Source organism: Balaenoptera acutorostrata, chromosome 20 (genome assembly GCF_949987535.1).
Source record: "Balaenoptera acutorostrata chromosome 20, mBalAcu1.1, whole genome shotgun sequence".
NCBI classification, from domain to species: Eukaryota; Metazoa; Chordata; class Mammalia; order Artiodactyla; family Balaenopteridae; genus Balaenoptera; species Balaenoptera acutorostrata.
The window spans coordinates 43,686,153-43,698,311 of NC_080083.1; the positions used below are offsets into that span (position 1 = coordinate 43,686,153).

At 40.1% G+C, this 12,159-nt stretch overlaps 1 protein-coding gene across 1 annotated transcript; it reads left to right on the top strand.

Moving 5' to 3' along the window:
* Positions 1-448: 448 nt before the first annotated feature.
* KRT24 (keratin 24) lies at positions 449-4,268 on the top strand. Its single transcript, XM_007177603.3, is given in 12 exon segments — positions 449-699; positions 701-980; positions 1,775-1,857; positions 2,233-2,329; positions 2,331-2,390; positions 2,654-2,809; positions 2,945-3,076; positions 3,412-3,546; positions 3,548-3,630; positions 3,837-3,873; positions 3,876-3,966; positions 4,165-4,268. Coding segments are annotated over 12 exon segments (1,509 nt in total).
* Positions 4,269-12,159: the final 7,891 nt, after the last annotated feature.

Sequence of the window (12,159 nt, forward strand, 5' to 3'; positions counted from 1 at the left end):
CATTCTGGTCATATTAAGTATTTTAATTACATCTGTTAATCTGGGGATGTGCTCTGCAACTGGGAAATCATGAAGCACATTTAACAGAATTGCTCTTTCAGAAAAGAATGATCACTCATCAAAACCTCTGAAAGATTAAAACTATAATTCTGAAAAAATAATTTTTTTTGCTTTGCTCCACCTTTTTTTTTTTCTTTTTTTCTTGATATAGTAAATGCCCCGAGGCTCTGACCCAGCTTCAGAAAAAGAGCCAGTAGAGTGGATTCGGGAGGAAAAAAATATATATCCAATTGAGGATGAGCAAAAGGGTAACAGGGATTAAGAACTGACATGGAAAAGGAACACCCTAAAAGTATGTATATAAGGGCCAAAAAGGCAGCTTGCAAATAGGCTCTTCCCGATCACCTCTCCTCCTCACCTGGACAAACCAACCCTTTGCAGGAACACCATGTCTTGCTCATCTCGCGTGTCCTCCTCCAGGTCTGGTGGCAGCAGCTTCAGCAGCGGAAGCAGATGCAGTCTTGGGGGAGGCTCTGCCTGGGGATTCCGAAGAGGGGCCGGCAGCTGTGGCCTGAGTCGGGGCTCCAGCAGGGGCTTTGGAGGCAGCTTTGGAGGGGGTTTTGGTAGCTGCTCAATAGGGGGCAGTTTGGGAGGAGCTTCAGGCTCTGGGATTGGCTTTGGTGGAGGTGCTGGATTCGGCGGGGGGTGCTAGCAGAGGCTTCTACAGCTATGGTGGTGGTATGGGTGGTGGTGTTGGCCATGGGGGGCTTTTCTCTGGAGGTGAAAAGCAAACCATGCAGAACCTCAATGACTGGCTGGCCAATTACCTAGACAAAGTCAGAGCCCTGCAGGAGGCCAACGCTGATCTGGAGAACAAAATCAAGGAGTGGTATGACAAATTTGGGCCTGGGTCTGGAGACGGTGGAGCTGGAAGAGATTACAGCAAATACTATCCAATCATTGAAGATCTTAGGAATCAGGTGAGACACTAGCCATGGCTGAATTTCTATTACTTCTGTAGCTTTCCCATGTTTTCAGATCATGGACCATAATGATGCATTTAAATCAAGGAATTATTTGAAAATATATTTGTTTTGTTGTATAGGTAAAATGGGACTTGGTGTGCTTTAACTATGACAGTATTGTATACACGACATCCAACCACATTAATTTTGTTTGCATCTTACATTTGAGTATTTCTACATAAGAGTAAAATTTATACAATGCCAGGTAGCTAATTAACATAAGAGTGATGGCTATGAGTTGACACAAGCTTCATCTAATTATTTCATGATTAATTCTGGCAGGTTGACGTATTTTAGTGTCTTGCTAGATTTAAATAGTCTTACAACTATTTTTCTTCCTAGAAAATCTGGTGCAAATATTGTATGAGAATGTGGTGGAATCTAAAATGTTTAGCCACGGTTGTATGGGAAGTATATTTTTAAAGACTTTTTTGGAAGTGGAATTCATGTTTCACACTGTTTCTGAAAGAGCCCATAGAACAACTGATCCTGCAAAGCAGCAGAAATATTCAGAGGATTGTGTTCTGTAAAACAATGTTCCATGCCCATTCCAATAAATGTGCAAGCTGTTAATTTTTACAGAAAGATATCTAAATACATTAGGATTATCAACGCAGGTGTCATTACTAAGCAAATTTTCAAAGCAATTCACCTTTAAAAGCTAACTCAGGAGACATCTACTCTCACAGGTGGGCATGTAGACAGGTAAAAAGCATCCATGATTTATTCACTATTATTGTCTTTCCTAGATCCTTACTGCCACTATTGAAAATGCTGGGATTGTTCTGCAAATTGACAACGCCAGACTGACTGCTGATGACTTCAGACTGAAGCAAGAAAAATGAAGACTTGAAAACAAACGTCCTAGGGGAAATAAAATTCAATCCCTTGGCTTAGTTTACTCTAAATTTTAAAGAAACCTTTTAAGGGATCAAGACCTGAATTCACAAACATCCCAAGGGTACATTTTAAAAACCATCACTCCACCAACAAGAAAAGAAAGGCAATTTCAGGATGAAATTTTTGTTATCAAAAATATTGGCCATCAATAGAATTAATGTAAGGCTCAGATTTTTCTTTACAAGGGAAAAACCCCTGAGAGAAAACTTAGCCTTCAATGATCAAATTGCTCAGGGGAGAAAATATTTTCTTGAATATGTAAGAATGGACTGTACTCTTTGAAATGGGCTGTACTGTACCCTTCCAGATACAAGAACAAGCTGCATCTCCGGCAGACCGTGGAGGCTGACGTCAATGGCCTGCGGAAAGTCCTGGTTGACCTGACCATGACTCGCTCTGACTTGGGAGATGCAGATTGAAAGCCTCACAGAGGAGCTGGCCTTCCTGAAGAAGAACCACCAGGAGGTAGGAACACGGTCCACGATTAAATGACTCTGGCCTACAGAGTTTCCCCCACATCCGTTCTATGACAGTAAATTCCATCTGGATGGATTTCCAACTTCTATAACCGGGGGAGAAAAGTAATGATGAGAAAATTATATGTGAATTTGTTGGGTTCTTTTTTCCCTTCAGTGTCCTAGTTTCAACTTTTTGTTGGCTTAAGCACATTTTAGGAAGTCATTGCTTTTCAGTTTTCATCACTCTGGTCTATTTTCCCTTCATGCTAGGAAATGAAGAGTAGGCAAGGAAGCTCCGGAGGGGATGTGACCGTAGAACTGAACCCAGGGACAGACCTGACTAAGTTACTGAATGACATGAGGGCGCAGTATGGGGAGCTCGCTGAGCAGAACCGCCGCGAGGCTGAAGAGCAGTTCAACAAGCAGGTAGATCATCACCCTGAGCCTCCGAGCCCTGCCCGCGGCCACACACGCGCCACTTCCGCTCATCTCATCAGCCCCATCTCATCAGCCTCATCTCATCATCAGCCTGCAACGAGACTGCATTTTATTTGTATTTAGAGCGCATCTCTGCAAGCACAGATCTCTACCGATGCTGATGCCAGGTCAGCCAGTTCCACCAAGAATGAGATCACAGAACTGAAACACACTCTGCAAGCCCTGGAAATTGAGCTGCAGTCCCAACTGGCCACGGTTTGTGCAAAGAGCTTTGCAAAAATCTCCAATGGAGGGATTCGGTTTTCTTTGCCAAGATGTTCCACTTGGCACATAATAAAAGCAGGATTAGGGAGGACTGTATTGCGGTTGTCGAAAGCATAAGACATTCCAGTTAAAAGTAATATATCTATTTCCATAAAAGATTTCATTTTTAAAAAGTAATGGCAGCAAAAATTAAGGAAGCAATGATAGAGCAATAGAGGTTGTAACTCATGGAAAGTGCATTTCTCCTAGTATCTTATAAAATGTAGTTTTTTAATCATCCAATGATTTCTTTTCATCATGACATTTTTATTTGCTTTTTCCCTTAGAGAAGCTCCCTGGAAGGGACCTTGGCTGACACGGAGGCTGGCTACATGGCACAGCTGTCACAAATTCAGATGCAGGTCAGCAGCCTGGAGGAGCAGATCTGCCCGATCCGGGGTGAGACTGAAGGCCAGGACACAAGAGTATGAGCAGCTGTTGGACATCAAGACCCGCCTGGAGATGGAGATTGATACCTACCACCGCCTGCTTGATGGAGAAGGAGGGTAAATGAAAGGCAGGAACATGCTAAATGCAGACCTTGGTGTATTTACATTATGAAACCAAAAAGGGGCTTGGGGACCAGACTTGTATTTATATAGTAAGAGAGTCCAATCAAATGACAGCTGCCTTCATGGGAAAGAGCCCTCTGCATGGAGGGTTTCTCCTGCCTTTGCAAACTGCAAAGGAAAACAATTCTTTTTTTCTCCAGTGGTTCTGGTTTTGGAGGATCTAATTTTAGAAACTCGGGATCAGAAACACGGGGTCCAGAAACACCGGATCCAGGGATTCATCCACGTCTAGTGACTCAAGATGTGGAAGCTGTTCTGTCCAAGGAAGATGTAGATTTTTTTTTTCATGTTCCTGATAATTTTATAATTGAAACGTAAAGGCACACAGTGCTGTCATATAAAAAGTGTATACTAGTGTTCACGTCATCTTACCCAGACAGAACATACTCAATGAATGCATTTGGATTTCTCCTGATCTATGTTTCTGTGACAGTTTCCAGGCTGACATTGTGATTCTTTGATTTTCAGATCCAAGCAAGACTAGAGTGACTAAGACTATCATAGAGGAGGTGGTGGATGGCAAAGTTGTCTCATCTCAAGTCAGCAATGTTTCTGAGGTGAAACTGAAATAGGCAATTTCCAGATCAACAAAAGTGTCCTTCAGAGAAAAAAATCTAAAAGACACGAATGAAGAAGTTGCATCAATCTAGCCATCTTTCCGGATAACTTCGGGAAAAAGTTTCCATACAGAAATAGATGACTAACCAATTTTTCTGCATCTTTTTCTTTTCTTTTTAGAATTTTCTTGAAAAAGTTGAAATGACAGCTTTGCTCTAATTGTTTCTATGCTTCAATAAATTTACTTTTGCAAGTCAACTAAATTATTTCTGAATTTTTTTAAAGAAATGCAATATTTTACCCAGAAATGAAGCTCTAGATTATGATCTAGCTGCACTATCGTTACAAATAATAATGTACACATTATTCATTATTTACATAGTGTCTTCTTCACGAGAATGAAAATTATAGCCATTTTGTATGTGGGAAATTTTAACATCACATTAGAACTCAGTGATAGCTGAAATTAGACCTCAGTGTCCCTAAAACTACAGCCAACAGCTTAGCCCACCAAAAAGGATGAGATTGAATAATCAGTCTGTAATTAATTAATGTCTAGTTTCTTTATGTCCATCACTGAACTGAGTATTTCATGAGATAAAAAGAAACATAAGGGACTTCCCTGGTGGTCCAGTGGGTAAGACTCTGCTCTCCCAGTGCAGGGAGCCCGGGTTCGATCCCTGGTCAGGGAACTAGATCCCACATGCCGCAACTAAGACTCGGTACAGCCAAAATTAATTAATTAATTAGTTAATTTTAAAAAAAGAAACATAAGATATACCTCCTACTTCAAGAAGCTTACATTTTAGATGGAGAGGAAAGCTAAAAACACAAAGAAGATAGCAGACAATACAGGATGTTAGCAGTGAAGGGCTTGATTCCACAGTATCCACCAGAAGTGCCACAGGAATCTGACAGTGCATGTTTGCAGAGCATTTAGGAGACTGGTCAAAATAAAAGTCTTGGGAAAGAAGATGGGATATGTGATATGGTGCCAGATTTCCAAAAACCTTGAAAGTCCCAAACGGAAGAGATGCTCTGATATTTGCTCCCTTGTCAAATCTAGCCACACCTCTAACCAAAAATTGTCACTTAGCCAAGCTGGTGTTTCCTATTCCCACTCTCCATTGCTGAAGTCTTTTACCCCATGGGTGGTCCACAGAGCTCTGTCTTGTCTTGCTTGGGAAACGAAGCCTGTTAAAGTAGGGTAGGGGGTGGTACAGGTCAGTCTCAGGAAGAAACAGGCAAAGGACAAAGCCAGGCTGGGTAAGAACTTTCCCACTCAAGGAATTTAATATGACCAGACCACAAATTAGATCATCAATCCCACAAGCCAGTCCTTAAGAAAAGGACATGGGACTTGGCATAAAAACCCAAATTAAAAATTACAAAAGAGTAAACCTGAATGTAATTCATGTAAATTGTACCTTCAAATATAAAATCAATAAGAGCTGCATGAGAGTATCAAACCTTAATAATAAAAGCAACCAAATAATGTAGTTTGTTTTCCTCTAGGCACATTGAATAAAACATAAAAAAATGAATCTGTAGGCACTCCGTAACCACAGAATGAAGTTAATAGCTAACCATCAACCACTATTCAGAGAAAAAGAGCAATACTGTCTTAAGTCAAACATATGTTTCCCATCAAAGCATTACAGCAAATTAGACCTTGGATGTTTCTCCTCTACTGAAAAGTTAAGAAACAGGAACTCGCTGATTCCGCCTGGATTAAAGACAGAAGGACAGACATGGAAACCAGCTGTATGTGGCCCCCCATCACAGTCACATCGGGAAAGCCTCTCTCCATGAGTCTTCCCACGTCCAGTCTTCTAGTCCTGTACCACCTGGGACCTATGTTTACGGCTAGTATTAGCCTCATGTCAGCGCAAAAGTATATGGCTACTCTGAAAATTATCTTGAGGTGAAACCCTCATTCTGGGTTTCCTTGGCATGTGTTGAGATGCTGTATTTGTACTAAATGATTGTTTACAGATATGGAAAGGGCCAGATCACAGGTGCCAACATACTGAGATGCAGTAGAATGTGCAGTAAAATGAGCTCATTCGATTTTAAAAACTGAAATTATTGAACCATTTTGGATTGTGAAATTTATTTAGAGTGCTGAATAAAATGTTAAGGACAGGGTGTTACACCTTATTATCTGCCCTAAAATTATTTTAAAACCACACAACAGGCATAGGCTTTATTTTGAAACTCTAAAGTTCAGCTCTCCAGTCGACTTTTCAGTAAGAGGAATGTGTTTCTTTTTTCTGAGAGTTGGACTTATGGATAAGAAGGAAGAGCCAATGCCAACCTGCATATAGACGTTCATTGTTGACCTTTGATCCAGAGATTCATAAGGTTCCTCTTGTCTTTCTGACATTATCTTATCTTACCTTATCTCAAAGGACAATGGGCAAGAGCAGTGAGGATGCTGGAGGTGGCATCCATCCTCACAGAGATTAGAAACAAGACACAAGGGACTTCCCTGGTGGCTCAGTGGTTAAGAATCTGCCTGCCAATGCAGGGGACACGGGTTCGATCCCTGGTCCGGGAAGATCCCACATGCCGCTGAGCAGCTAAGCCCGTGTGCCACAACTACTGAGCCTGCACTCTAGAGCCCACGAGCCACAACTACTGAGCCCACGTGCCACAACTACTGAAGCCCACGCGCCTAAAGCCCGTGCTCTGCAACGAGAAGCCACTGCAATGAGAAGCCCGCGCACTGCAATGAAGAGTAGCCCCCGATCACCGCAGCTAGAGAAAGCCCGCACGCAGCAACAAAGAACCAATGCAGCTAAAACTAAATAAATAAATAAATGTATAAATTTATTAAAAAAAAAAAGAAAGAAAGAAAGAAGAGACAAGGTTTATAGTAGGAAGAGAAGAGGAAACATCCAAAGGATTTGAGACTCTGTAGAAAGTAGCCTAAACTTGCTTCATGAAGTCACAGAATTAGACAGTGTTCAAAAGACCTACAAGAGAAGACAGAGTGATGAATATAAATCACCCAGAACATAGCTCAAGTAATAGCCTCCAAACAATCTCCTCAAGTAACAAAATACTGCAAGTAATAAATCACTTAAAAAAATTATCAGTAGCTCAAATATGACACCTGAAGAACAGGAAATACTGGTCAAGCTCTTTTAAAAACATTTACTCATTTGTAATATCAATGTCAATATAAAATTATCCAGTGGAAAGAAGCAAACATTGAGATAACACTTTTTTCTTATTATAAAAGTAATTTATATTTATTGAAGACAGTTTGGAAAATGCAAATTAAAAGAAGAAAATTAAAATCCCTCATAACCCCACTATCTAACATAATCACTATTGATATCGTGGCATGTATTGGCCACACTTTTTTTTCTTTTTTTCCCCCAGCTTTATTGAGACATAATTGACATACAACCTTGTGTAAGTTTAAGGTGTACAATGTATAAATTTGATACACTTACCATTGCAAAATGATGACCCCCATAGCCTTAGCTAACACCTCCATCATGTCACATAATTACCATCTCTTTTTTTTTAGGTTATTTTTATACAATTTTTAAAGGTTACTTTCCATTCACAGTTACTACAAAATATTGGCTCTATTCCCCGTGTTGTACAATATACATCCTTGAGCCTATCTTACAGCCAATAGTTTGTACCTCCCACTCCCCCACCCCTCTATTGCCCCTCCTCCCCACTGGTAACCACTAGTTTTCAACCACTTTTTTTTTTAACGTTAGTATTCAAATGGCATATAAAGGACAAGCCCAAAGTGCATCACAGATCTAGCATGTGTAAAATGCATAGACTCCTAGAGACAGAGAGAGGCATGAGAAAGTGTTTATTTTGCTGACTGAACCACAAGGAACAGGAAAGCACATGAGTGCTCATTACAAAACTACAAGAGGATGTTCATTACATGACTTCTGCTTGCTTCTCCGTGATGCAACAGCACTGGGTAGTGTTCAAAAGATCTACAGAGAAGCAAAACAAATTACAAAAATAAAAGTCATGGGGGCTTCCCTGGTGGCGCAGTGGTTAAGAATCTGCCTGCCAATGCAGGGGACACAGGTTCGAGCCCTGGTCTGGGAAGATCCCACATGCCACGGAGCAACTAGGCCCGTGAGCCACAACTACTGAGCCTGCGCGTCTGGAGCCTGTGCTCCGCAACAAGAGAGGCCGCGATAGTGAGAGGCCCGCACATCGCGATGAAGAGTGGCCCCCGCTTGCAGCAACTAGAGAAAGCCCTTGCACAGAAACGAAGACCCAATACAGCCAAAAATAAATAATAAATAAATAATAAATTTAAAAAAAATTTTTTAATAAAATAAGTCATATTGCCATAGCCATCTTTTAAAAGGAAAAAAAAACTACCCCCCAAAAAGTATTGTTATAATATCCTACTAATGTATGTCTATAAGTTACAATAGAAAAATTTACATTGACTTCCACATCGATTTGTCAGGAAATCATTCACAGCTTTTAGGAGAATTTCATTATCTTTCTTGAAACGGAGGAAGGAACCACCCAGAAGTGGAAGAGCAGGAAAAATATCAAACTCAGTCCAGAAACACTGGTTGGCTGTCAGCTGGGAAGGACCAGTGACGTTTCAAAGACAGGTATTGTATTCCAGCCTACCCACCGCAGAACTTGTCCAAAGATCTGGAAGCTGTTTTCAGGAAACTGCAGCAGTCAAGGATAATATGTTATAATATAATATAGAGTTATGATATGGAGTATCCTAAGAAATTAAGAAAACAAGGCCACTTCCTTTGGGAAGCTAATACATATTCCTTTGAGAATTCTCTCAGAGATTGACCATTTCTCATAATCTGACAACAATTAAGACCTGTCAGGAACTTCCCTGGTGGCACAGTGGTTAAGACTCCACGCTCCCAATGCACAGGGCCCAGGTTCCATCCCTGGTCAGGGAACTAGATCCCATGTGCATGCCACGACTAAGAGTTCACATGGCGCAACTAAGGAGCCTGCAAGCCACAATTAAGGAGCCCACTGGCCGCAACTAAGACCTGGTGCAACCAAATAAATAAATAAAATAAATATTAAAAAAAAAAGACCTGTCAGATTCCTTAATACCCTTAGACCCAGAGATCTGGTATGTGCAAGGGTGTTTGTTGCATTGTTTTCTAAAAAAGTAAAACATGGAAACAGCCTGAATGGCCATCAATAAAGAATAAACTATGTGCATTCAGACAATGGAATACAACATAGCCATTAAAAATAATGCATTAAACAGAAACAGACTCACAGACATAGAGAACAGACTTGTGGTTGCCAAGGGGCAGGGATCAAGTGGGAGTTTGGGATTAGCATATACAAACTATTATATATAAAATAAATAAACAACAAGGTCCTACTGTATAACACAGGGAACTATATTCAATATCCTGTGATAAACCATAATGGAAAAGAATATAAAAAAAGAATGTATATATACGTATAACAGAGTCACTTTGCTGTACAGCAGAAATTAACACAACATTGTAAATCAACTATACTTCAATAAAAAATTTAAAAATTTTTAAAAGAATGCATTAAATCTTTGTGTAGTAACCTGGTAATATATCTATGATATTTCCTTAAGTAAAAAAGCAAAATGCTCAGTCAGTACATATAATACATTTGTGTAAAAAAAAAAAAATACTAAAGGGAGACAGGAGAAAGTAAACCTTATGTATTTGTATGTGTTTGTATGAGCATAGAAAAATGTGCCCACACCAAAAGGTTAGCGGTGATTCCCTGATCGGGCCTGGTGAGGAACTTGTGGGAAGGGAAGAAGAATGTGCAATTTCTCTTAATACATCTGCTAACTGCTTGACTTAGTCTATGGTGTAGGCATTGCTTTTGTATTTAAAAGTAACTTAGAAAAAAGTGCAACTGTTTGTGGTTCCACTCACGATGTAAAAGCATTACAATGAACTAGTAAGTCTGTAATTAGTGTAAATTGGCATTGTTATAAGTGATGTCAAGCATAATAACTTTTCGAGCCAACCAAAAAAGAGGAGAATAAGATGAATTCAGAGGAAAAAAGGAATCTGCATTTCATAAGCACTTATTATGTATATAAATACCTTGTATCTATATCCTTTATTCACTTAATCCTCAAACCCTATGATGTAGATATTACTGTTCCTGTTTAACTGATGAAGAAAATCTAGCTTGGAGAGGTCAAATCATTTATTCAAAGTCACACAGCAAGCAAGGGGAAGAATTAGAAACTGAAGGCCTGTCTCCCTAATCCCCAAAGCTGTGTTCTTTCCACTCCACCAACATAAATGAAGGTCTACCTTTTCCTATATTAAACTCACAAAGTAGCCTCATCCTGTGAAAGGTACCCAAAAAAGGACTGTGTATATTTCCATTTTTTCCAGAACTGTTTCTCCCCCACCTAAAGTAAACAAGCAGGCTTTAAAATTCCCAGAACACTTCTCCATTGTGATGAGAGGAGGAAATTTTCAAAGCTGGAGACCGGAAGTACTAACAAAGGTGGCGCTCAGCCTGAGTTCAGAATAGAAAGCAGGATACTAAATGCCCCTTTGGCCATTAAAACTGAAGCTGGATTTCTCATAGCGGGCAAAACCAGGGGAAGACCAGCTTTCAAAGTAGGACAGGAGCTGGGTCCTGGCAAAGTCAAGTGCAGCATCTCCAAGGGAGCTTCATAATCTCACCCTGGCAGCGAAGGTGGGGGATGAGACAGGTGAGGCACATATTTCATGGAAAACTAAATTTTTATGCACAAAAAGTACAGATGATATGCAACCTAAGCAAGAGCCATTCTTTTCTCTTTTTTTTTAACATCTTTATTGGAGTATAATTGCTTTACAATGGTGTGTTAGTTTCTGCTTTATAACAAAGTGAATCAGTTATACATATACCTATGTTCCCATATCTCTTCCCTCTTGCGTCTCCCTCCCTCCCACCCTCTGTATCCCACTCCTCTAGGTGGTCACAAAGCACCGAGCTGATCTCCCTGTGCTATGCGGCTGCTTTCCACTAGCTATCTATTTTACGTTTGGTAGTGTATATATGTCCATGCCACTCTCTCACTTTGTCACAGCTTACCCTTCCCCCTCCCCATATCCTCAACTCCATTCTCTAGTAGGTCTGTGTCTTTATTCCCGCCTTGCCCCTAGCAAGAGCCATTCTTAAATTTTTATAATAAGATGGTGAGGAAAGTGTACAAGGAACTTTGTAAAGAACTGACACATGTGTTTTGAGAAATGTAAGCATAGTCCAAGCATCCCCCTCTTATCCTTGAAAAACCTCTATTGGTACAATGCATAACTGAGATTATTAGTGCCTGGAATTTACTGACCTTGTGGAAACAGCTTTTCATGCTCTCACAACCTCTGTCAATTAAGTTTTACACCCTCATCTTTAGAGACATACACATCGTTTTTAGCTTTACTCGTTGCTGGCAGCTATCTGTGAAATAAATTACTTCAAATAATGTTTTCTTAGTTTGCCTAAGATCAAGAAGTCAGATTGTTAAATCTCCATTTTTTTATGCAAACAAGGGCTCCATTGCACCATTTCAAAATGAGGTCATTTTGCTTTCCCCACTGGGCGCGCCACACCCAAAAGTTTCCCTGAAGATCCAATATTAGTGCCTGTGATTTCTATCACAATCATAGCAGCTTAAAAAAATCACACAATTTTAATGATACAAATGAACTTAGTTACAAAACAGAAACAGACTCACAGACATAGAAAACAAACTTATAGTTACCAAAGGGGAAGGGCAGTGGGGGAGGCAGGTAGAGAGATAAATTAGGAGTTGGGGATTAGCATATACAAACTACTATACATAAAATAAATAAACAACAATGTCCTTCTGTATAGCACAGGGAACTATATTCAATATCTTATAATAAATTATAA